Below are 26,840 nucleotides of genomic sequence, written 5' to 3' on the forward strand. Positions count from 1 at the left end.
AATACATTTTCCTGATTTAACGCTTTCATTTACTATAAAAGGGAATTTACTTATAACGTCCAAGTCAAAAATGAAGAAACATTCAAAACTGAAATATTTAACCTTTTATCTCTCTCAAGTATTTATCATAATATTATCTATGTATTATTCCTTTAAAGTAACATTATTTTTTTAAAGGAATGTTTTCTTTAAAATCATATTACGTGACAAAAGTTCCTCTTACTCAAGAATCATATGGAGTAGAAACCTGAACTCAGACCTCACACAGAAAGAGTGCATAACCCCAGAAGGAAAGATCATGTGGTTGAATGTGTGACTGTCTCATCGTGTTTGAGCACTGTGGGAACTTAAAGGCACAATATGTAACTTTTTTGCTTTAAAAATAGCTAAAATCACTATATCTATGTTATAGATTTTTTTTTAGTTGTGTACTTACATTATCCCGACTGTTTCCAACAACTTTCAAACCAGGAGAAATTTGTAATTTAATTCGAGAAACGTCCCGTTTCTTTATTTCCGTTTTGTCGCCGCCAATGCCGTCATATCCGCGTTGTCCCTGGTTTCCGCTCGTGCTGCCATGGCAACCAGAGCTATGAACCAGAGCCGTCTGATAGTAACCAAAGCGACTGACGCGGACAACTTTGTAGTTCGCAATGTCTATCTGCACGCTGTTGTTGTTTCGTTCAAACATTATGGACCATGGCAAGCAGACTTTGGATAAAAAAAGGAGAACTAAAACGAGAATCAATATCAGCGCGGTGTTTTCGAGATGCCTAGAGCTCCCATAGACAGTATATAAACGAGAGTTCCACGTCCGAGACTTCGACCACTTCTACATGTACTTTATTAAACAGGTGAGCACATTTACATAAAACTAATCAATGTTTTATAGTTCAACAATGATAAAATGTCAGAATATGATCTGTATGTTATTCTAATGTTGATCTAGCTTAACGTTACTGCTAGTCTCATACAGACAAACTAACACATAAATTTAAACACATTTAAATGCAGTTTAGTGTGCTAGTGTAATGTTAGACCAAGTGAAACAGCGCTGCGTTACCTCACAAGTTTAATTTGTCTAATAAACTGACCTGTGAGTAGTAATTCTGCGTGTAGTTCGGTAACGTTAGAATGAAATGTCCATATTCCTTTTATATCCGCGGGACTCGCGTCGCTTGTGGAGCTGATAGCGGTCTCTTAGCAATCCCGAACTGCTTCATATCACAGTCATGATAAAAACATCGATGTATTCACTCATCCATAAACATTATTAGATCGGTCGGCTTGACGTTGACGACAAGATCCATAATTCTTAGCAAATGTTGCGTCATCAAACTACGCCTTTGTTATTGTAAATAGGTTAGCGACCCCTAGTGGCGAAAAATGCCATACTGTACCTTTAAGTCTGACCACAGTAAATTCTTATGAACGTAAATCTGTGCTTGAGTGAATTATTTACATCGAAACTGTGATTTTTAAAAACTAAAATAATTGAAATTACAGCTCGTTCAAATTTAAAGGGTCCAGGTTTTTTTGCAGAGGTTTTTAAGAGATAATAAATGTGTTTAACATATGATTCTGAAGTCTACATGACACTACATGAGGAGTATCTTGTGACTGTGATTAAACCTTTCAATTTCTCAAGATTCCTTTTTTCTGATCCAATTTTTTTTTTTTTTTAAATCCCTGTCAGGAGTAATTCTGAGATTGTACCTGTACTTGGAAAACAGTTTCCCAAACATGGTCTGAAGTGGCATAAGAAAGACCAGAACTGCCATGCCTGCAAGGCATGATGGTCCGATCTCTTGCCAAAGCAAACCAGTCACAGCTGCGGCTTGAAGAGGCCCTACCCACAGGAAGTGCAGAAAAATAGTCACCTGGGAATACAGACGTAAACATATACAGCATACAATTATTTCATTATCCAAAAAAAAAAAAAAAAAGTACTATGTTATTACCATGGGGTTTTGATGTGGCACTATAGCAACACCATGTTTGTTTTGGGGCATTTACCATTCAAAGATTTTAAATCCCCCCCCCCCCAAAAAAACAGCATTTATTTGAAACCAAAATTTTTTGTAAAAAATTTTTTTGTAACATTTTAAATGTCTTTACTATCACTTTTGATCAATTTAATGCAACCTTGCTTAAATAAAAGTACAAATTTATTTTAAAAAAAAAAAAAAAAAATTCTGGATGCCATAATAAAATGCATCAGTGTTGCTTCACTGTTGCATAAGCTTTTAAAGAGTGGCACACAACCATAACGTTTGCATGTTGAAGTACACGTGGAAATCATTTAGTGTAGTACTTGGAAATACACAATGTACTGCATTTGTACTACTATATTTTAAACAGCCCAAGAGATTATTTTAGTATTCACAAAAAGAGCTTGAACTTCAAAGATCTAATTTTGTGTAACACGGTCTGAACAAAAGCAGAACTTCCTGTAATTCTTTATAGAACCCTCTGATGTCTGCTGATGAATACAGGAGAAACGCCTCAACGGACAAATTTAAAACAATGACATTCCTATTGATTAGACAGAATAACTGCTCAGCAAGAAAGTACATGGTTAAAAATGAGGTCATGTGTGGTTTCTGGAGCTGTAAAGTAATGTTGCACGCCACAAAGCCAACACTTGAATTGAGAATTGATGAGTGATCATCTGAGGGAAACTCCTCTTAATGGGCGAGTTATGTATGTCAGAAACCACAAAGAATAAGTACAGTTTAAAACAGTTTTTAATTTCCTAATGATCTGGAGTCAGGCTGTAATTGCACAATAGGTTGAGACTATTTGTGATTTCTCCTTGTCCTCTGAACGCTGGCCAATCTGTTACCCACCCAGTAACACAAGCCCTTTTACAGTAAATCACTCATGCTGCCTTTGGCTGTTTTAACTGGAAATTGAACAATTGCCTGATCAAACAAGTGCCATGTCCAATTCTTTAAATAAATAAATAAATAAATTCACTGATACAGACCTGCTTCAAAAACAGGAAATGGACAACCTGTGACCATAACACTTAAGAGGAAGACAAAGAAGTTATGGAAATTTCCTACCTCATCAAACTTGTTGACGTCATTCGACAAAAGGTTAACAATCTGCCCTGTGGTGGTCTGGCCCATAGCTGTGGCACTAAGGCACAGCGCCTACAAGAAGAAAAGATTCCAGAGGTTTGTAGGAGAAATTGTGATAAGGAATTACCCTCAGCCCAGCCAAAAATAAAATAATAATAATAAAATAATTTGTATCGCTTAGGCCTACATCTAGAGACACATTATTTTAAAAATATATATATTTAAGATGTGGTACACTTACAAAATAAAAGTACAAAGGAGTTTTTTGGACCGTTCTTTGAAGAACCTCAGAATCCAGACATGGTACACAAATATGGTAATTAAAAAATAAAATAATGGTACTACCATATGATACTAACACTGTATGTTGGCAACACTTCAGCACTTTTTTTGGAAGGCTTTTAATGTTTTTTTAAAGAAAATCTTACCTTCCTGTAGATCATGTGACACATTGCAATGCGGATTTTCATTCCAGCTCTTAGGACGTGGTAAAAGTAGAGGTGGTGGAGTAATGCCAGAAACAGAGTGGATAGAGAGACACCTGCTGCATATCCATAAGCTTCGTACAAAGCTGGCATGTTATTGGGGTCATAGCTCTCAAAATACCGAATGAGTTGTCCCAAAAACACTGGTTGGATCACCTTGATCACCTCCTATAATGGGTAAGAGAATAACATCAGATAATAACAATGTCAAATAATTGATATTTTATCCTGTTCTACATACGTGCAGTATAGGGCTCTATGAAATCTGTATATTTCCCCCCAAAATCAGTTTTTTTAATATTTTTTATATTGCGTGCTATTGTGTGAACACAAAATTAATGAAATGCATAGTTGATTTTAAAAAATTGGATGACTAGTAATTTCCTACTACTTAATTTTGAAAAAACAGAGATTCTAATTATTGGACCAAAAACCTCCGCATGTAATAACCTAGAATACTGTCTTACACTCTGTCAAGTCTCCGTTGTCAGTTAGGAACCTGGGTGTGCTCTTTGATACCAATCTTTCATTTGAAAGCCACATTTCTAGCATCTGTAAACCACATTTTTCCATCTTATAAATATGTCCAAAATACGACATTTGCTCTCAGTGACAAATACAGAAAAGTTAGTTCATGCGTTCATGACCTCAAGGCTAGATTATTGTAATGCTCTACTGGGTGGTTGCCCTGCACGCTTAATAAACAAACTACAGCTGGTCCAAAATGCAGCAGCTCGAGTTCGAGAACCAGGAAGTATGACCATATTAGCCCTGTTCTGTCAACACTGCATTGGCTCCCTATTAAACATCGTATACATTTTAAAATCTTTCCAATTACTTACAAAGCACTAAATGGTTTAGCCCCTCAGTACTCTAGCGAGCTCTTAACGCATTATAGTCCTTCACGTCTACTGCGATCTCAAAATTCTGGCAAGATGATTATTACCTAGAATATCAAAATCAACTGCAGGCGGTAGATCCTTCTCCTATTTAGCACCTAAACTCTGGAAGTCTTCTTAGCCGTGTTCGGGAAGCAGACACACTCTGTCAGTTTAAACCTAGACTAAAAACACATCTCTTTAACCTGGCATTCAAATAACACATTATCAATTTCTATTATTTCAAATCAGTTATATGATTGTTAGGCTGCATAAATGAGTTCAACCGGAACCAGGAACACCTTCTATAACACCCAACGTACTTGTTACATCATAAGAAGAATGGCATCTACGCTAATATAAGTCTCTCTGTTTTCCCTGAGGTTACCGTAGTCATCCGGATCCAGTCCATATCCAGATCAGATGTTGGACCTGCACCTAGACACGACCAAAACACAGCCCTGAATGTCAGCAGAGACCGTGTCTACTAGACAATCCCCTGTGAAGGCCTCGTCGACATGACAGCCATCGGCACAGATCCTCAGCAAAGACCACAAGAACCAGACAAGTCCTCTGCACATACCCTATGGCCAGCTTCTGCTCCATACTGGCGTGAGGAATCTTCAAGCAAAGGGAACTGGATGAATATTTGAATACTACCGATCCCGATGTGAATTCTGACTTGTGATGCTGCCTGAATCATAATCACACCACGTTTATTGGTTGGCCAGAGAAAAACTGGCCCCCCGAATGAGCCTGGTTTCTCCCAAGGTTTTCCATTCTGTCACCTGATGGAGTTCGGGTTTCTTTGTCACTGTCGTCTCTGGCTTGCTTAGTTGGGGACACTTAATATTCAACAATATTATTAATCTGACTGTTCTGAAGCTGTTGTAGGAGAACTAAACTGAGCTGGACGATGACACAATTTTTTGCAGAACTGCTTTACAGATGAATGAACTAATTTAATAATTGATGATCTTTACAACAGAACTGAATCGACACTAAACTGACTTCAGCTGAACAACAGACAAAATGCATTATTTTCCTGTTATCACTGTAAAGCTGCTTTGAAACAATCTGTATTGTATAATAAAGCGCTATATAAATAAAGGTGACTTGACTTGATATTCCTTAAAATATTGTTATTATTAATTTGAGAAGTACATTGTACTGTAAAATAGTAATATATTTCTGTCATAATTTCTCAAAGCTAAACCGAACTTTTATTTTAGTGGGTTGTAGAGAAGACCTTTGAGTTTCAGTGTATCTGACGACAGTTTTATCAAATGAAATGGGGAAATACTCCTGAGGTAAACTATCAGATGCTGTCTTCATATAGTGAGACAGGCCGGCAGATGCTAAAAACACAAGCTTCATACATGCTTGAGTATGTGTAGGAGACAAAATTGCAACATTCACACAAAAGACATACAGAACAAGTGTACAAAAAGTGTACAGAACAGACCTTTTTTTTTTTTTTTTTTTTTTAATTCTGTGACATTCTGTGTTTACTGTAAATTCTATTTTATGACTAGATTCTGTGTTTTCTGAATCATGGAAATTATAGGGGCTATGGGTGGGCAATATGACCAAAATCTTGTATCACGATGAGAGTACTTTTATTTAATGATAATGATATATTTATATATGACAATATAGTTATTTTTGCCTTAAATAAAGTTTTTAAAAAAATATCAAAATGCATGATACCATTAAAATTTCATAATTCTCATCACCAATTTCGACATCACAAAAAAATAATACTACCAAGTAAAAAAAAAACTGTTAAGCTTACTGAAGACAAGTAAACAGACTGATAAAATAAGAACAAAGAATCTAATTACAAGCAATAGTGAAAAAACTCTGGATGTCTGACCACTCTTGGGATCTCATGGATGTACTTCAACTCGATCTTCTATAAACACTCTTAAAACTGACTCCTGTGTGATGCACTTCATGTGACTCACAGCAAGGCGGTGAATCATCAACAGAATTTATAAGATGCGCTGTGTCATTTGACAGCCAGCGGACTTGGTTTAAAAATTAAACTAAATTAATGTAGTGTGAATACACACCAGACTAGTAGTTAACTAGAGCGTGGGTTTACTGCCTTTACCTTGTGCACCATTTACAAAAAGAACATCATGCAAAGTCCCAGATCAGAACGTACCTCTATAAGAGTGAAGACTCCCAGTACTGCATAAGATTTCCAGTAGCACCTGATAATGGCTTTGGTAAGTTTGGGTTTCCTGAGTTCTTTGGTTGCTTTCTCCACTTCTTGGTCCCAGCAGCTGTTGGGAAAAAGAAAAAGATGAGGAAGGCTAAATTAAGAAGGCTGACAAAGAGAAAGAGAGAGAAAGAGAGAGAGAGAGAGAGAGAGAGAGAGAGAGAGAGGATATCATAAAACAATCTGAGAATTATAATTCTCCTTTATTACATACATTATGTCATCTCACATACAATAACGATATGATTACTTCAACATATAAACTTATTCACTCCTTGTCCACAAAATTATTTAACTATGTAGACATCTGTGACATTAAACATCTTGATTCTTTATTACTCAGCTTAATAGAAAAAAAATGCAGACCAAACAAGGTCCAGTCTTGGACCACAAGGGCCACCCGGTGAACAGGTAACATAAGAAGGGTGTATGTTGTACATTCCATGTGGGCAACATGATATATGTACTGTAGCATACAGGCCATATGAAAAACATCATGAGCAACATCCAAAGCACATAAGAAACAAATCCTGAGCAGAAACTACAGCATTTCTAGCCAAATCAGGAAAACTACTAAAGCGCTCCTTCAAAACAGCTGCTGAGACTCTTCAGTTGATGTTTTCCAGCAGCAACGTCCGGCAATAAATTCTACATCTGCAAATAACAGTTTACTTCAAGGCAGAACATTTGTGTTTACGCTACGGCTCCATGCTGCTGATCGCAACAAAAGCTTCACTAATTAGTGTCGTAGCCCAGAGCTCTGTGCTAAACGAACCAGCAATGATCCATTTTAAAGTGCATGATTAGAGGCTAGAGAAACGCTGTGTGTGGAGGTGCTTTTTAATGAACGACGGGATTGTGTTCATCATCATTCATTTCAATGCTTTCACGGCTGGAGAATATGATTATATGGGAACTTTGTGGGAGACTGCTGATTCTTAGTGGTTTTGACTTCTGTACAAAGGGGCAGCAAATCCTGCATCTGCTTATCCGTTCTTGCGTAATAAAACCTCAAGGTGAAGAAAAACCTTCACTAACATGATAGATTAAATCATAATGGGTGAGCAGTGATCTTTATGTTACAGTGAGTGTTATTTTCTGTGTGAACATGAAATCCATGAAATCCATGAAATCCATGAAATCTTGGAAATCTTGGATTGCATAGTAACAAATATCCATGAAAACCCCCAAAAAAGTAACCCATTTTACGCAACCCATTTTACTTCTGTAATGTGACATATTTCTGAATGTAACAGGATATTCAATGAGCAAAAAAACCTGATAAGATAAAACATGACACTGGATAAGTAATAGGGAATTTAATTTACTGGATGGTGAAAAGGGGCCATTCAATACCAGAACGAAGGCAAACCAGACATGGGGTTGACTCCCAGGGAATACATGAACTGATAAAAATGTTTACCTTGAATGTAGTTTAAAGGGATTGTTCACCCAAAAATGAAAATTCTGTCATCATTTACTCACCTCTTGTCGTTCCAAACCCGCAAGACTTTCGTTCATCTTTGGAACACAAATGAAGATCTTTTTGATGAAATCTGAGAGATTTCTGTCCCTCCATTGACAGCTACGCAACTATCACTTTGATTCTTCAAAAAGTTAATAAAGAGATCATAAAACGAATCCATATGAATTGAGTGGTTTAGTCCAAATATAAGCTTAAGTCGCTTTCAGATAAAAGTGTTTACCAAATGCACAAATGTAATGTAATGAGAAGTTAGGAAATGGCTGCATTTCATAGAAACAAAAAAGGAAAGATGTTTCAGAGGTGGACCAGTAGTATTTGAATTAAGGTTTACAAAGACTGACGAATTGCTCGCAATAAGACGAGGACCTTGTATTTAAATTACAGTAATACTAATGTCTGATTTCACGTTGACTTCATGGTCAAATAAGATGCTCAGTCACCTCAAGAGCATTAAATCAGTATTAGATCAAAAAAGTGATGCATTTTACACCTTTTTTGCAGTAATGTATAAAAGAACATTACAATTATTTTACAAAGTAATATAATATTTATTCAAATGCTGCTATTCATTATTATTTTTTACGTAGGTTATATACATTACAGTGGTTTATAGTTTTGCACTCACTGTTTAATTAATACTCTTTGTTTGTGTCAGATAAATACTTCTCTGGTCGAATACTGAATTGAGTTCCCTTTCACGTCTTCTTGCACTTGAGTGGTTTAAAATCACTTTTATGTTTAAATTGGCAAGACACACATGCAAATGATACATTTTCATGACGATGTCCTGTCAACTGTCCCGAGTGTCTTTCATGCAATCTGTCTTTCATGCAATCTGAACTCTTCATTCATATATATATATATATATATATATATATATATATATATATATATATATATATATATATATATATATATATATATATATATATATATGAAGAGTTCAGATGCAAAAGCCTCTAAGTGCCATCTGAAATTTTCTTCTAGAATGATCATTTTTATCAAGCTCGTTTATTTAAGTTCGGTAATTTCACTTAAATGGCAATCAATAGGTAATTTTCATTGCCATTTAAGTGAAATTACCGAACTTAAATATACGAGCTTCATAAAAATGATCATTCTAGAAGAAATTTTCAGATGGCACTTAGAGGCTTTTGCATCTGAACTCTTCATATATATACACATACATATACACATATAATATGTATGAATGTATAATATGTACATATAATTGTCTATAATTATGTTAGAAAAAGCTATAGCTTTAATGTAGTAAACAACTTTGTATAGCTGCTTGTAGTTGTAGCTACTTTTTCAAATGAGTAGCTTAACTTCTGTTGCACTACTTTTCATTATGAGTAGCCTGTAGCTTCAGTTTCAGAGTAGGTTCTTCCTGAACACTATAAAACAAAAGCGAGCAGGAAAACCAGTCATACTGTTAACCTCGCGTCCTGCTCTCTGTATCCTCTGCCAAGAGTTCTGCTCCAGCAATAGCAACAGCAAAACCTTCCAAATTATGTGCCCTTCTGTTGTGGCTCCACAGATTATGAGAGTTGCTTAAAGAGGACCTACCTATTATGCTTTTTTGCATGTTCAACTTTCTTTAGTGTGTGATGCTGCTGTTTGAGCATGAAATAGGTCTGAAAATTTACAAAGCACAAAGTTACACCAAAGGGTGTCATTCTCTTTATCAATCAGCACCGTTTCTGAACTCCCTGAATAGGGCTGTAATCTCCTAGTCGATTATTTATGGAAGCTTGTTTCCGCCACAGAATAAAACATTTTAAAAGATAATTGCGACTTTTTATCGCACAATTGCGAGTTAACATCTCGCAATTCTGACTTTATTTCTCAGAATTGCGTGTTATAAAGTCAGAATTGCGAGATATAAAGTCGCAATTGCGTCTTATAAAGTCAGAATTCTGACATCTTTTCTCAGAATTGTGAGATATAAAGTCCAATTCTAAGGGGAAAAAAGACAGACTTTTTTTTTTTTTTTTAACCTCAGAATAGTTTATATCTCACAATTCTGACTTTATAACACGCAATTGCGACTTTATATCATGCAATTCTGACTTTATATCTCCCAATTGCGTGTTATAAAGTCAGAATTGTGAGATATAAACTATTCTGAGGTAAAAAAAAAAAATGTCCGTCTTTTTTCTCAGAATTGTGAGATATAAAGTCAGAATTGCGTGTTATAAAGTCAGAATTGCGAGATATAAAGTCAGAATTGTGTGATATAAAGTCGCAATTGCGAGAAAAAAAGTCAGAATTCTGACTTTATAAGACGCAATTGCGACTTTATTTCACACAATTCTGACTTTATATCTCACAATTCTGAGAAATAAAGTCAGAATTGCGAGATGTAAACTCGCAATTGTGAGATAAAAAGTCGCAATTATCTTTTAAAATGTTTTCAGGCATGTGATTGGCTAAGGACAAAAAAGCAGGAAAATATACTGATATACCCCCCACCTCCACGCCCCCCATAAATGCAGTTCTTTTTAACCTTTTATTCATCAAATATATTAGGCAGCAGAACTGTTTCCAACACTCATAATAAATCAGAATATTAGAATGATTTCTAAAGGATCATGTGATTACTGGAGTAATGATCCTGAAAATTCAGCTTTGCTTCACAGAAATAAATTATAATTTAAAGTATAATAAATTGAAAACCAATTGTTTTAAATTGTAATAATATATCACAATATTAAAAAAAAAAAAAAATCTATTTTTGATCAAATAAATGCAGGCTTGATGAGCAGAAGAAACTTCTTTCAAAAACATTAAAAATAGTAATGTTTCCAAACTTTTGGCCTGTAGCCTACTGTATTCCCCCCAAAACTGCACAACTGTAGGGTAAAACATTAATAAAAAAGTGATAATAAAAAATGCGTCTTAAAACTGACATGATTGTAACAAAATCACACAGTCTGGAGAACTCAGAACAACTGCTAACAATAAGTTTAAGGTAAAAATAACTGCCATGAAATTATAGTATCTTACTCCTATGCAATTAGATAAACTGTTCATTCACTACATCACTTTACCTCTGTCTTTATCCCCTTTTATCCTCTTCTCTTCTTTTTGGCACTGTATCTATCGCAGACTATAATGCTCATTTATAATGTGTCACGTAAATTCGGCCATCCGTCACAATCAGGAAACTTTCACCGCGTCTAGAACTGGCGCGAGCTGCCAGGCCCGTTTCTACGAGCCTGTGTGTTAAGCGCCCTCAAAAAAAAAGCTATGCTGTATATGGATGCGGCGTCGCGCACGCTACACAACAAATTACCAACAACTGATCGCGCGCGCGCTCTGTTTCTGACGCACTTCAAGCACTCGCTGGGCGGGGAAAGATTGCATCTCTCTGCCATCTGTAACCATGTTGACGTGCCGCCCGGTGTGGCCGCGATTCGCGGCGATTGTGGTTCCGTCCCGGGTTACCATGGTGACGGCTGTGAGATTACCCCCCCCATTTTTTTTATTTTTTTTTTACAGATCTGCATGATTCACGTAGGTCACATTTTCAGGTCGGAAAATCCGGAATTCCGGATTAATCCGGAAAAATCACATCCCTGTGTTTTATTCTGTGGCGGAAACAAGCTTCCATAATTATTTGGTCGATACGTTCTGGCTTGACCAAAATTCTGATTGGTCAATTTTTCCCCGCGTTCATTTCATCAGTTTTGCCGCGTTGACGCGTTCATTTCATCAGGTGGAAAGCACTAATTGCTAATGGGGGTGTTTTCAGAGCACCCCTGTTTCCCAGGTAACAGTCTGTCTTCAGAACACCCCCCTTGTTTTCACTTCTTTTGGATTAGCCCGACCCACCGGAGAAGAGAGACAGATTGAAGAAAGTAGGCTACTAAAAGGTTTGCTGAATATTATTTAATTGTGAGAGCGTTTAATTCATAGTCAGTCCTCTTCTACCATGTCAACAAAGACATCGGCAGTGTGGCAGCATTTAAAAAAAAGTTAATAGTCTATTCGTGTCTCAGCCGCGAAGCTGAGCTGCACAGAGCGGCTGAAATGATAACGTTAGTGTCTGTCAGTTATTATAATACATATGACAAAAACAATTGTCTAAATTATGTTGCATATTCCTCAAAAGTGCTTGTGATGATATCACTATTTTCGTAAATCATAGGCTCTGATATTATGCGCAGGTGCACGTGATGCAACCCCGCTGTCAGTGCCGACAGACTCGTGTGTCAGACTCATTTCAGTCCAAAATAATAAGGTCAAAAACGATTTAATATACTGCAAATAACCTACTAGTTTTTTATGTTTATTTATAATTCATTTAGGCGGACAACAAGGCTACCAAGTACTGCGCACAGGAGGGACGATGCCTGGTTGAGTTGCTTTATTAGTGCGTTGGATCTCGTGGTTATGGTAAGGGGTGTGGCATATCTGAAACAACACAATGATCTAGCTGCCCAATCAGAGCACACTGTGCTTTTCGGAAGGAGGGGCTTCATACAGACAGGAACTAAATAGGGGTGCGTTTCCCGTACAACGACGTCGACGCAACTCGCTGCTTCACTACCATAGTTTGATGCATCGTTGAAGAAATCAATTAGCTAGTCACGACTGTTTCCCAAAACCATATTGTCGCAAATTGGTAGTTCAACCACGTTGGTTAATGATGTCACGCACTTAGTGAAGTAATAACTTCTTTTAATGAATCTGTTTGAGATCTAGATGTTTTGGTATAACCAGAGCGTTACTGACAGACAGGAAAGAGAGGTGCTGCTAGAATTTAAAATATGTGAAAAATAAGTTTTTTTGAACATTCAAGAATGAAAAACTACTCCAGAAGACCCCAAAAACAAAGGCCAGACTTTGTAAAAAGGCATAATATTGCCTCTTAAAAAAATAACTTAACTTGTCCCACACATTTTGTGCTATAAACATGAATGATCATCAAATCATGTGGCTTGAGAAAAAGGTGTTCTATTGCTTTTCTAAGTGATCTGACATTTTCACCTGGCCGATTATCCGAGGAAACGTTTTTGCCTACAGTGACAGCCTTCCATAGCAACCTGTTCCAAGGCACAGTTGTGGTATTCCTTGTGGATATTGAACCTACGGTTTCCTGGGTTACCAGGCCAGATCTTAATCCACTAAGCCATGTGCCCACCCACAGCTCCATCTAGGAGTACTAAACCAGCCTAAACTAATTCTTTCATTCCAATTTGCATTTATCATTAATGTGTGAATGACTTTCACAAAAACTCAACATTGCATAATGCACTCAATGCACAAACGGTGGGAGCATCACCTTTCCAACATCTAATGGGAACCGCACCAGCCTCTGTTCTCATATTTCACCATAAGTCTTCTGAGGGCTTGTTTGAGAACAGCCTGTTGTTTAATCGGTTTATTCCCAGCGGCTCACTCACCTCTGCAGCTTCTCCCCAAGTCTCTTGGACCCGTCCTCCGGAAGCACTTTAAACATGTCATTTTCTTCAAGTCTTCTCTTAGATCCGATACGGAAAAGAGGGTTCAGCCAGCTGATTGAGAAGAGAAAAAAGTATTTGGTCAAAAGAATGCTTTAAAGGTGTATGAAAAGGGATGCTAAATTATTGATGAGTGATGATGACAGGTGTGTACAAAGTGTACAAACCACATTTCATGACAGTGAAAGCAGTAATTAAACAAAACCAACACACACGCAGGTAGGCAATCTCTTTAAAACGACAGTAACAGATGTTCTCCTCTATCAGCTTTGCAAAGAGTGTTCCTGAGAGTCAAGGGTTTGAAAGCAAAGCCTAAAAACCACTCTGACTGACATTACAGCCAAACGGCTAATGACGCTTCATTTTTTCAGATCTAGGCTATTAAGTTAAAATAATACAGAATAACAGTACTAAAATGTGACTCATAATGATAAGTAAACCTGATTTAAATTTCTAAAAGTCCATTTAAAATATTTTCTGATTAATAAAAATGCCTACCAAAGGTGGTGTAAATGTTCAGAGATGGCAAAAAAAAAAAAAAAAATCAAATTAAAAGGCATAGTTTTTTTGTTTGAAACTTTAATTTAATTATTTCTTTTCTTTAAAAAAAAAAAAAAAACAGTCGAGAAATTCTACTTTAAAATATTATTTGAAAGACTTTTATCCAACAATTCAAAGTCAGTCTGGTATAACCAACAAGCAGGTAATTTGTTTTCGCCTTGATATCTTATAAGTATACATTTTATATATGTATATGTGTGTGTGTGTGTGTGTGTGTGTGTGTGTGTGTGTGTGTGTGTAGTAATTATAAACGTTTTTCAGAAATGCTTCGAACCAACATGAATACAAAGTTCACTGAATTTTATCATCAGTGTGAAAAGCTTTAATAGCTAAGGTTGAACATAATATTATCTTTAGTTTGAGACAATACACATAAGGAAACAATAACCACAAAGCTTGAATTCTCTGTTTAAGGCTTTACATTTCACGACAGAAAACACAAAATAGCTTATAAACTGATCATCTGTGCCTCTCTTTCTCTCCTGTATAGATTCGTAAAGGCTTACCAGAAAAATATCTGTGAGAAGAGATTAGCTGTTGCGGCCGGGTTGCTTTTCGCATCTTTGTTTATTGGCTCCATGTCGTTCGCCATCCTCCCTGCAGTTCAGCTGAACACTGGTACTCCACGCATAACCTGCGACCGGTCCGAGACATTTATTTTATAAACTGTTGTGTAACTTTCTAACACGCACATGTCAACGTCGGGTACAACAAGGAGGAGGTAAACCCTTCATTTCCGACTGTAACACAAGCGCCCCGCCTACGCCTTAGCGGCTTAGTTCACTTAGTTGACTTTGCGACCAATCAGACCAACAGGTCGACCGTCACCTAATTAATATTCATGACCCAAACCTTCACCGTAGTAGGATTTGTACATTTTCTTTGAGGACAATCGCATTCGGCAGGAGTTTGAGATCAACCGTCAACGAACTCACGAGGAAACAGCAGATTTTCAGAAAATTGCTGTGAGGTGCAATTGGTGAAGGATTCAATTTTATGTTTATTACTCTTTTTAAGCAAGTTAAGCAAGAGATGTAGCTACATTTGTAGCTTTGTGTTATTGTGCTTCGGGTTGAGGAGGCTTCTTGTCTACCATCTGTTCTTTATTAGCTCTGCATACACAACCCACTCATGCAGTTTGCTGGAAGCAATCATATTTAATTAGAGTGTCTAAATAGAGGAAAACAAAAAGTTACACAACAAATCTAGTCTTTTTAACATATAGAATGTTTCAAAAATGAAAATCATTTACTCTTCCTCATGTTGTTCCAAACCCATATTATTTTTTTGTCTTCTATGAAACACAAATGGATACATTTTGAATAATGTGTAGCTACTGGTTGTTCTTTTCCATTCCATACATTTACAATAAATAGCCTAGGGATACAAGTATAAAACAATAAAAGTACCATACACAGTTCCATCTGACTATTCCAATTCTTCTCGAACACACCAAAATTAGTCTGTAAAATAAAAAGATTTGTTTGTGAACAAGATCGAGCGATTCATAAAGAATTCAAAAGAACGTTTTGTTCACTAAACTTTGAATTTTAAAGCTGACCTATTATGCCCCTTTTTATAAGTGGAGGTAAATAAGTTTCAGGTGTCCCAAGAATGTGTTTGTAAAGTTTTAGCTCAAAATACCCCATAGATCATTTATTATACCATGTTGTAAATGCCCATTTTTGAGTGAAAGGAAAAACATGCTGTTTACTATGGAAGGCATTTTCTGTGCAATAAAACAAACTGTGAAATAAAAGAGGAATTAAAATGAAAACTAAAATTTACATTTGAATTTGAATTGTGTCACTATTATTGCGTGAGCGTTAATAAAGAGCTTTGTAAAAACTGTATTTGTAGTTTCTTTTTCACGTTTGGCTTTCCATTTTAATATTGGCAGTCTTGCCTCGAGACTGTAGTGAAAATGAAATGTGAAATCACCAATTGCATTTTATTTTTCAATTTGACAGGGATGATGCACTGTCACCGTGAAAATGAAATCATTTTCAATTTTGTCACATATTTTGCGTACAGTTTTCTGTAATGAAATCGTTAATCTGGTTTTAATTTTCATTTTAATCATTTAATTTATTTATTTAAATTTGGCAGAAAATGCCTTCCATAGGGTTTTCATGCATGTGTCCTTAATGCAAATGATCCGCTGCTGCTCCCCGCCAAAAGCTAAAACATCTGTTCTGTTTTTTATATGCTTTTATTTTGAATCAAGCAACAAAAGAAAAACAGAATAACTTAGTAGCATTAATAAGAATACATCTCTTACTTGAATGCTGCTGTTAAATGGTATGGTGAGGAGATAAACATGGCGGACTGTGTACTGCTCACTCAGGGAGGGGTCAGCAGTCGTGGGCGGAGCCTAATCATTTGTGACGTCACAAACGCTACAATCTGCTTGTTCTGAGACACTGCTTATGATTTGGGGATTAAAAAAGAGGAATGGGTGGATTTTTTACCATTATAGGGTGGTTGTGTACACACACTGCTGTCACACATTTATGTTCAAAAACATAAATCATTTTTTGCACAATAGGTCCCCTTTAAATTATGACCAACGAGAAGTAGCCTACATTGTAACTCAATCACAAATCAATCTCATTCCTTTTTGAGAAACACACTGTATGTATGTTCAATCTCTCTCTCTCTTCCTTCCTCTCTCTCTGTCTGTCTCTCTTGGATTTCCGATATAGATAAAGCACTGAAACAACAGAAGATGAGAGACCCATAAAGATACAGGGCAGGTGGCCACTACACTGATAAAGGTAATGCTGACAGACACAGACCCACACACACTCACACACACGTGAGAAGGGAGGCCCTGAACTGAGCCAGAACTGCACATTAGGAATGATTGACTTCCATGCCATGCTCTGTAAAGCCTAACTTGAGTCATTATTACTTTGCTTAATGTTTTATATGTAAACTTTACTCCAAAGGCAGCGCTGAAAGTGGTCAACTATTAACCTTTGCTCAGTTTGAGTATTGTAAATTATATTCTTCAGGGTTATGTAACTCAAATTTGTGTGGTGTAAATACAGTAAGTGGGGCATTGCTCTTAAACATGTACAGACATGTTCAGTCAACTTTCCCGGGAACGCTATCATCATGAAGTCATTCTGATAAACCGTTGTGTCATTTTTCAAGGGTAAATCTTAGTTAACTTGAGGGTACTCTACTCTGTCTGGCATGCAAATATTAACTAGTTTTGTGTGACTCATTTAAGAAGTCATGTTGTTATGTCATGATGATGTCAGGTTTGTGATCTTTAAGCTTCCTGCAGATGAATGCCCTATCTAAATTCCTCTGCAATCATAAAAGTGCCACATTCTCCCTTTCATATGACAAGATTAATTTCAAGATTAATTTGCAACAGTGTAATTGCACATTGGAGGTGATACATGTGTTTAATTTGACTCAATACAGAGATCTCCTCGAGGGAATCTACATGGTTGTTATGACGGCAGATATTTTGTTTGACGTTCTCGCTGACCTTGTATCACTCAGCAACAGCTCACCTCAAAAACAATTACTGGCTGTTTTGAGTCATCCATCCCCACGGGCACAAGAGAGAATGTCTCTCTAACATGTTCAGGGGAAAAGAAGTTGTTAGTAATTTTGTATTTTATTTAGTTGCTTAACTGATCTTCACTCACTGGCCACTTTATTAGGCACACCTGTTCAACTGTTCATTAACACAAATATCTAATCAGCCAATCACATTGTAGCAACTCAGCGCATTTAGGAATGTAGACACGGGCTGTGTCCGGATTCGCCCACCTATACCCTAAAGGGTCATTGCTGAACACTGTTGATATTTAAAATCAACCCAAATAAACACACCCCTCCCTTCATCCCAGACAGCAACATAGTGTCGGCCCAGATCCGGGCCACATAAAGTACATGTGGATTCAACACACGCACTATATGTGGCCGCGTTGCTTCCCGCTACTCTTTCTCCAGCGCTGGAAAGCTTTACAATTATTAATGCGGGTCCTAAAACTTTTGCCTGATCATAACCCTTTCTTTTTCCAGTGATATTCCTCTGACCCAAGGATGGGCAACTTCAGTCCTGGAGGGCCTTTGTCCTACAGAGTTTAGCTCCAACCCTGAAAAAATCACCTGCCTGTAATTTTCTTGTAATCCTGAGGACCTTGATTAGCTTGTTCAGGTGTGTTTGATTAGGGTTGAAGCTAAACTCTGTAGGACAGTGGCCCTCCAGGACCGAAGTTGCCCATCCCTGCTTTTTTGAAGGGATCGTTCACCCAAAAATGAAATGTTTCTTTCTTCTGTTGAGCACAAAAGAAGATATTTAAAAAAATGTTGGTAACCAGACAGTTGACGGCACCCATTGACTTCCATAGTAGGAAAAAAATACCAAAATAGTTGCAAAATGGGGTCCAACCCGTTACTAACAAAGTGTACCTAATAAAGTGGCTGGTGAGTGTATAGTACAGTAGTCAACATGTGAAGTGGATCAAAACCTTTATCAAAGCTATACATGAATTTTGAACAATACCTGTTCCTGTCTTAGGACAACTGTGATGCAACACTTCAAATGTTGACTTCTATATATATATATATATAGAGAGAGAGAGAGACATCAGAGTCATAGACTTACATTGAAGAGTGAGCAAAGCCTCTTGACCTGATACCACATGTTTTTGTTTTTGACCAGTAGGCCACTACCTAGCTACACCATAGCAACCACATAGAAATGCAAACATTTTTTTAAAAGTTATTTGCAGAGTTGTGCTTTGTTTCAGCACTGCTCTTCTGTGGGGATGAATCTGACAGTTTGTAAGGCCAATTCATACCTATTTTCCGTTTTGGCGAATTAGTGGCTAATTTGTATGAATTTGTACAATCTCAGTTGTATGTGTTGTATGTTGTATCTGCTTATGCCCCACTACTCAGGCCAATAAGAGACAATTAACTACTGTTCTTACTTTTTTATTATACAAATGTGACCTTAAAATAATAAAACTGATCATCTGAGATCAGGTAAAAATATATAGATATTTTGAACATTTGAAACATTTTGTAACAGTTATTATTGAACACAGCCTCGTTTACTGAAACCACATGACTTTTTACAGTTTCTTCAGAAATTATCTAATCCAGTTTGGTCATTTTTGTAGCCTATTTATATTGTAAAGGTTTCGTTACATTCCCGAAATAACGCTGTTGTTTTGTTGACCTAATAAGTTATTAAATGAAATGATCAATGTAACTGATACTACCTTCAAACATTATATAATTGTAATTTATGTGTTCTTGGCTGAGCCGAGCAGCTGTTGACTGAAGAAGCCTCACTGTTTTGGTCAGGTCAGGTTATGTTTTGTAACTCCCTCTGGGGGACTGAGGGAAAACCTTTAACAGGATCTGAGCCTGAGAACAGGCAGGAAGACCCATTTGACCTCTGCTAACTGGAGCCTCCTGGTTACACAAACATGCTCTCCAACTCCCACATACAAACACATTTACCATTTCAATATTCTTGCCAAATGCTCCTTTTTTATTAAACAGCAGTAAAACACCGGTGACATTTTAGAAAAGTGAAGATCTGTTATTTTAAGCTCAAGGTGTAGTGTTCACACAGGAAGCATGACTGAAATTCTAGACAGTGTGGATATTTTACATGCACTCTCTCCTACGAGTTTTGAAGCACACTTTAAAAACATAATTGCAGGACCAATGCAAAAACATGAATTGCAATGAAAGATAAAACTGGTGCTTATATAACAATACATCATTTTTGATTCATTCTCATATCACAGAGGATTCACCCAAATTCTTACAGTACCTCTAGATGGCAACGAAACCTCAGATTAAAACCTCAACCTTGGTCCAAATCTTGGTTGTTATAGTTAAACTGAAACCATAAAAACATTTTTGATAATAAACATCAACTTAAATAAGAAACTTTTTTTAAAAACTTGACCGTAAACTTATTTTATTTTCATACAGTTTAACTTCATATGCTAAAATAATTCAAATTAAGACTGAAATAAAATCATCGTAATAAAAAATGTAAACATAAAACATTAAAAAAATTAGCTAAAATGAAAAAAAAAAAAAAAACGATTAAATACATTTAAAGGGTTAGTTCACACAAAAGTGTACATGTGTATATCTACATACATACAGTATCTACATAGAAGAGATCGTAAAATTAATCCAAATGAATTGAGCGGTTTAGTCCAAATTTTCTGAAGAGACACGATCACTTTATATGATGAACAGATTGAATTTAGGATTTTATTCACATGTAAACATTCATCAGCTCACACATCAGTTGTGAAACAGAAGCTCATGCATGTTCGTTTGACGTGCGAGAACCAATGAGGTTCATTCTCGTGTTACGCAGCGCGTTTGAGCTTCAGCGAGAGGTTTGTTCTCGCGCTGGTCCAAATGAATCCTAAATACAAAATGACAGACTTTAAAGTTCTATCTCTTCAATTTTCATTTTTCCTCAATATCCGCTGGAAGCATTGACTTTTCAGGCCCTTCCAATAACACCCATCTTTTATGTACTCACCTCCTGACCTCCAGCATCTTTGCAGACTCTCTTAAAATGATTCTTGCAGAGTGATGTTTGGGTGGGTGTGTGTGTATGCGAGTGTGTGTGGTGTCGTGGGTAGTTAATGTGAAAACAAAAAGCTATTGGTCAGCTGTTGAAAAGGTTAGTAGCCAGAGCCCTCCCTGCTGAATATAAAGCAGCTTTGGGGGGGAGACCCGTCAACAAACGGTTCAGTCCAGACTCAGAACCCCTTACGGATGAACTGATTCCTGCTGAGACCAGACTCCTCTCTGCATTTAACTTTAATAGAACATTGGGAAATGGGTAATATGGGAACCGAGATTATTGCCTTCATTTTCACCATATCTGGATGGATTCTGATCTCCTCCACAATCCCAACTGACTACTGGAAAGTGTCGTCAGTGGATGGGACGGTCATCACCACGGCAACATTTTGGTCCAATCTCTGGAAGACGTGTGTTACGGATTCAACCGGAGTCTCCAACTGCAAGGACTTTCCTTCAATGCTCGCACTGGATGGTACTTTATTACTCACTTTGGTTTCACTTTATTTTGATGGTCCCTTTGTTGACTATAAGTAACGCTGCACCTACATGTCTACTAACTCTCATTAGAGTGTTAGTTAAGTATTAATAGACTGGTAGGGTTAGGGTTAGATTAAGTTGACATGTAGTTGCAAAATTACTTATAGTCAGTAGAGTGTCTGTTGGAGGAGCATCACAATAAAGAGTTAGCAGATATTAAGCAGACAGTCTACTTATACTCCAATGAAAGTTAGTTGACATATAGTTGCAAAGTTACTTATAGTCAACAGCATGTTCAAAAGGGACCATCAAAATAAAGTGTTACCCTAACTTTTTATTTCTTGCCTGAATGAATGGTCTGAATGTGTTATTGGTCCCTTTTCCTTCTCCCAGAAGATCCAGGTGTCTAATTGTTCGGAAAAGAGTAGCATGGTGTTGGATTGCCCTAATGCTGCTTTAGCCAGAAGCTTCCACAACACAAACAAACCGAAGCCAAACCGATCACTTGACCATTTAAACAGGGACTTTATTGTGTTACGATTAATGCATTTAACATGATGCTGACACCAGTTTAAGAATGCAATAATTTGAGCTCTGTGGAGGTAAAAAGAGACACAAAATGATCTGCTTGTCTCAAACGTTATATTTCTGACTCGCTACTTCTGTTACAACCTGCAGGAATGTACAGTGTTACCTCAAGGCAAGTAGAAAAATAGTGTTTATAATAACCACACTTTAGCTTAATTATGTCTCGATGGCACACCCACAAACAGGAGAAAGCACACAGACAGTTCCCTCAGGCTGCCGTGCAAAAGCAGGTGGTTAAATAGGTAATGTATGGAATGTTTTTAATGCATAATTGGCTTGTTTGAGGCACTGCATATTTGTGATTTGACTGCTTTGACAGCTAACTGGAGAGTTTAATGAAAGATGCTACATGTGTTGAGGGAGATCGTCATGTCGTCTCTGTATGCTTGCTAAGGTGTTCTGAGGGTGCGTCTCAATCTAGTTCAGTAGTCAGGGCACTGATCAGGGAATCAGCCATTTTAAGGGCTTTCTCAATCGCGAAATCCTTCCAGTGCACTAGAACGTTCGCTCCATAAACAAATCCCACAATGCACCGTGAAAACCAGGGAGCATCTATGTTCCCTTACCGGAAATGATGTCACATTTCTGAAGCACGAAACGCGCGAGCCAACTCAATGAATATAATGACACGTGATAGAAGATTTGAAAAGACAAACCTCTTTTTATTATATGTCAGCATAAATCACTAGTGAACACATATGTTACAGAACAATGTGTTTATACAGCGTTTTAATCAAAAATATATAGGTCCTGCTAGTTGTCGATTTATACCAGCGGTAACATCGCTGGAAATTGAGTAGTGAACCAGGGTCCTTACCAGTGCCCGGATTCGTGGACACGATATGCTGATTCACGAGCTGGGGAGCGGATTGAGACGCACCCTGAGGGATTGTTAGCATGTTGCTATGTGGTTGCTAAGGTGTGAGGCCCATTTTCAATGTACATTACTGGGAGTATCAGTGATAACATAGATGAGGTGTTATCGAAGTTGCAAGAATGACTTGTGTTAGTCTTGGTAGCGTCAGTAAGAATGGGTTGAAAATAATAAACCGATCTGTAGTGTTTCGTGTAGATGTATTCCATCATTTTCCATCAAATTTATGAATTTATGACTTTATACCTATATTTAGAATGACTTTTACCTTTAGCTTTTATTGTAAATTTTCTCTGTAAAGAAAACTTAAAATATTTTTTTTATAAATAATAGTGAATAATAATCATAATAATAAAAGGTTTAAAATACATTTTCTAATAATTTACAATAATTTTAATAATTCAGTTATTGTATTATATATACACACAATTTATTGTGCTTTACATAAAAAGGATTTAAAAATAATCATGAAATAATCAGAACAGATTAAATCAAATTTACAAAAATAAAACTAGATTTAATTTGTATTAAAAACCAAATAAGCAGAAATATAGGCAAGTGAATAATTAATTATGTTAAATTATCAATTTAAATGATACATTTTCAGTAACTGTAACATATCATTTTTTTGTGTGTTGGCACCAGTGAAAATGTTAGTGCAAGCAGAAATCTGATCTACTGGCCCGACCAGGCAAGCAGAAAAAAAAAAAAAAAAAATCTTCCTGTTTATCCCAGTGATTGTATAATAAATTCTTCCCTGATATATATATATATTGCTTCTGCTGTTCCTGCAGCTTATATCCAGGTGTGTCGTGGACTGATGATCTCAGCTGTGTGCCTGGGATTTTTTGGAGCTATCCTGGCGCTAGTGGGCATGAAGTGTACTAAAATAGGGGGATCAGAGACCACCAAAGCCAGGATCACCTGTCTATGTGGACTGCACTTTATTCTCAGTGGTAAATGTCGCCTATAGGTCATAGTTTCTTTTCTAAAGCATTTGCAATTCCTACTTTTCAGAATGAGAGTGTCCTGTAACTATACACCCATCCTCTGTGCAGGAATCTGCTCTTTGACCGCCTGTTCTCTCTACGCACACCGGATCACGTCAGAGTTTTTTGACCCCTTATTTGTGAAACAGAAGTAAGCAATAGCATCCCATTGTAACATTCTTCCTTTCTCATCACCTATTACCAGCACCAGTGTTTTGCCTGTTTGGATTTAGGTTTGAACTCGGGGCGGCCCTGTTCATTGGCTGGGCAGGATCAGTTCTCAGCATTCTTGGAGGATTTATCTTTTGCTTCTCCATGTCAGAGGGATTCATTGTCAGGTCTGATTCTTAGATTGTCCACATGCATACTGTTTCGCCTGTTTTAAAGGGGTCCTAATATACATACATATTTAAACCTCCTATTGCATTCGGGTCCATCTTGACTCAGAAGAGGTACATAAAAATAGAACGTTAGTTTTTAAAAGTAGAACCATAGTTTTTAGAACGAAGATGAAGTTTTGTAAGTGAAGACGGTAAGATGTGTATTTTGACCGTAGATGGTGAAAATACACACTTTTTCCCCCCAGATTTTTTTTGCATACAATGTAAGAGATATAACCATTTAAACTAAATTTTAGGCTTTTTAAGTTCGGGTCCATTTTGACCCGAAAGTGAACTGTGGCTTTTTTCTTACATCTATTTACATCTAGATTTGTCTAAAATTACTTCTGTAAAAATACATTTTGTTTAGAAACATTGCTCACTCATGCACACACAATAATTCTAAAATTGAAATAAAATGTCAAACAAATTAATGTGTTTGTAGAGCAAAAGTTCATAGACCAAATGGTCTAAATTTGAAAAAGGAAAGAGGGTTTGGAAAAGAAAAAGTCCATATTTCACTTTGCTGCCACCTATTGGTGAACCATTGCAGCGTGAAAAGGAGATTCAAGCTGTTTATCGTCATTTTTTTCATATGAAAGTAAAAGTGTAGGCAAGTAAAATTAATATATTTTGTTTGAAAACATTTCAGAGTAATACTGATGTTGTTTTGTTAAAAACAATTTTTAGGTTTCATAAATTTAGAAGTTTTGAGCAGTCATGAGTTATAAGTTTCAAATAAATGTAATTAAATCCACTGAAGTGGATAACAATATATCAAATAAATGTTCCCATAAATATTGATTAAAATATATTTTTTTCTTGCATCTCACTGGTTTTTGATATAGTTCTTGAAAAATTGTAAATTTCAAAGATTTTTTTTTTTTTTTTTTAAAGGGGGTAAATGAAGTAAAAGCATGGTAACACATAAAAACTCTAAAACATTTGTGCAATAATGAGAAGTTACTGATACAGTATGGCTTTAGTTGAAAAATATTAAGTTATGACTGTTTTACAAGCTTACGTTCCACCGGGTCCAAATAGACCCTGGAATGAAAAAGGCGTATACAGTTTTTATAATGCATTAGGAGGGTTTAAAAGGAATTTCATTTGGAATTTTCATGTCAACATCCTAAAATATTAACAAATAAATGCCCATGTTTACATGTCAAATACACCTCTTTGAAACATTGCCTGTCCATTCACAGTAATTTTATTGTAGTATGATATTTAAAAAAATATTCTTAAACATCAGAAAAACTAACAACTTAAAATTTTGTCAAACTGTTTCTTAAAATCAATCAATCAATCAATCAATCAGATTGTCAATAGGAATGCTTCGCCCAAAATGCTTCGCTTTTTTTTATTCTAATGGTCTGAGAGAATGTTGTGCAAAAAAATTGTAATGTAAATATGTTGATCTACACTGTAAAAAAAGTTGCTGCCTTAATTTTAAGTACAATTAACTTGGATGTTTAAGTCATTTCAACTTAAATTAAACATTAAACTGATTTTAAAAACGAGTTGAATCTTGTATAACTTATAAAAAAGGTGAAAATTGCTTAACTTATTTTGATGAGTTGGCAATGTAAAAACATGTCAAATATATTTTTTTTTCTGTATTGTTCTGAATTATTTATATAATAAAGTAGCTATTATTTTATTAATTATATTTCTATATAGCTTTAATTTGTTTAGTTTTTCAATTTCCGTTTTAGTAATTTTAGTGTTTCAGCTTACTTATACTTTTTTTCAAATTACTACTCGTTTTTGATTATTATTATTTTTTTATAGTTTTGGTTTTAGTTAACAATAACAACACTGGTTCTAATGTCTTGAAATCATTCCCCTCTCTGACAGGGAATACTCCTACAACGGTGCCACGTCTTTCATATCAAAAAGAACCAAGATCACTGCGATGGGCAAGAACCCTGCGACTCCTCGGAAAGATCCTCCAGACCAAAGCTTTTCTGGCAGGCAGTTTGAGAGGAACGCGTACGTTTGATTTCAGCATCCTCAGTCAAGCTGGAAATGACAACAAGTGAGCAAGGCCAACAAATACACACTGTGTAAAGTCAACTATCAAACAAATCCTTGAATGGAGAACCTGAGGTCATAAGGCTGCTTTCATCATTTGAAGACTGCACAGAGGCAAATGTCATATATTATAAATATATATATATATATCCTGTATATATGAGTAAATCCAGATATTTTTCTTTTTCAGAGGCTATTTTGGTTAAGATATACCTATAGACAATAAATTGAGACATTTTTCAGTTTCAATCCATATATTACCCATTAGAAACCTCAAGAAAGTTTCCAAGTATGACAATGTGAAACAATCAGCAGATTTCTTCACTTGGGACTTTGAAGTAAGTCAGGTGAACTGATGACAGAGAAGACGGGGAGAACAGCTGCGCTCCACTGACCACAGGAACATGCTGTCTCAGTTCGGAAATTGCGCCGGTCCTGGAGTCTCTCTTCACCTCCTGATCAGTGGAAACTCGAGACTCTGACCCCAGTTTTTAGAGCTGGAGCTTCCGTGAGCTGCTGCGGGTTGGCAGAGTCTCCTTGTTCTGTCGGATTCTTCCTTAAACAAGTGTGCAGTGTCTCTGTGCTTTTTGTAAGAAGGTTTTAAAGTATTTTAGGGTCAGTAGTTTGCTTTTATTTTTTTAAAGAAATGAACACTTTTATTCAGCAAGGATGCATTAAATTGATCAGAAGTGACAGTA

At 36.4% G+C, this 26,840-nt stretch overlaps 2 protein-coding genes across 3 annotated transcripts in view; one reads left to right on the forward strand and one right to left on the reverse strand.

The window, feature by feature from the left end:
- abcc4 (ATP binding cassette subfamily C member 4 (PEL blood group)) overlaps nucleotides 1-14,952 on the reverse strand; it is a 46,971-nt gene extending 32,019 nt beyond the window's left edge. The window contains exons 1-6 of the mRNA XM_084128503.1: nucleotides 14,701-14,952; nucleotides 13,577-13,687; nucleotides 6,620-6,740; nucleotides 3,515-3,739; nucleotides 3,069-3,158; nucleotides 1,717-1,880 (exon numbers count right to left, since the gene is read on the reverse strand). Coding sequence (XP_083984629.1) covers nucleotides 1,717-1,880; nucleotides 3,069-3,158; nucleotides 3,515-3,739; nucleotides 6,620-6,740; nucleotides 13,577-13,687; nucleotides 14,701-14,786 — 797 coding nt within the window. The 5' untranslated portion in view covers nucleotides 14,787-14,952. The remainder of the gene's footprint in view (nucleotides 1-1,716; nucleotides 1,881-3,068; nucleotides 3,159-3,514; nucleotides 3,740-6,619; nucleotides 6,741-13,576; nucleotides 13,688-14,700) is intronic.
- Nucleotides 14,953-21,016: 6,064 nt separating this feature from the next.
- On the forward strand, nucleotides 21,017-26,840 carry cldn10a (claudin 10a). 2 transcript variants are annotated; one of them, XM_084127651.1, is made up of 5 exons: nucleotides 21,017-21,269; nucleotides 23,531-23,692; nucleotides 23,795-23,876; nucleotides 23,959-24,063; nucleotides 25,966-26,840. In XM_084127651.1, the coding sequence occupies exons 1-5, from the start codon at nucleotides 21,050-21,052 to the stop codon at nucleotides 26,108-26,110; spliced, it is 714 nt and encodes a 237-aa protein (XP_083983777.1). In that variant the 5' UTR covers nucleotides 21,017-21,049; the 3' UTR covers nucleotides 26,111-26,840. The 2 variants fall into 2 exon arrangements, with proteins under 2 accessions (XP_083983777.1, XP_083983778.1); XM_084127652.1 differs by having other exon boundaries at nucleotides 26,008-26,840.

The sequence above is a fragment of the Abramis brama genome (assembly GCF_963993115.1).
Source record: "Abramis brama genome assembly, chromosome: 11".
Lineage (NCBI taxonomy): Eukaryota > Metazoa > Chordata > Actinopteri > Cypriniformes > Leuciscidae > Abramis > Abramis brama.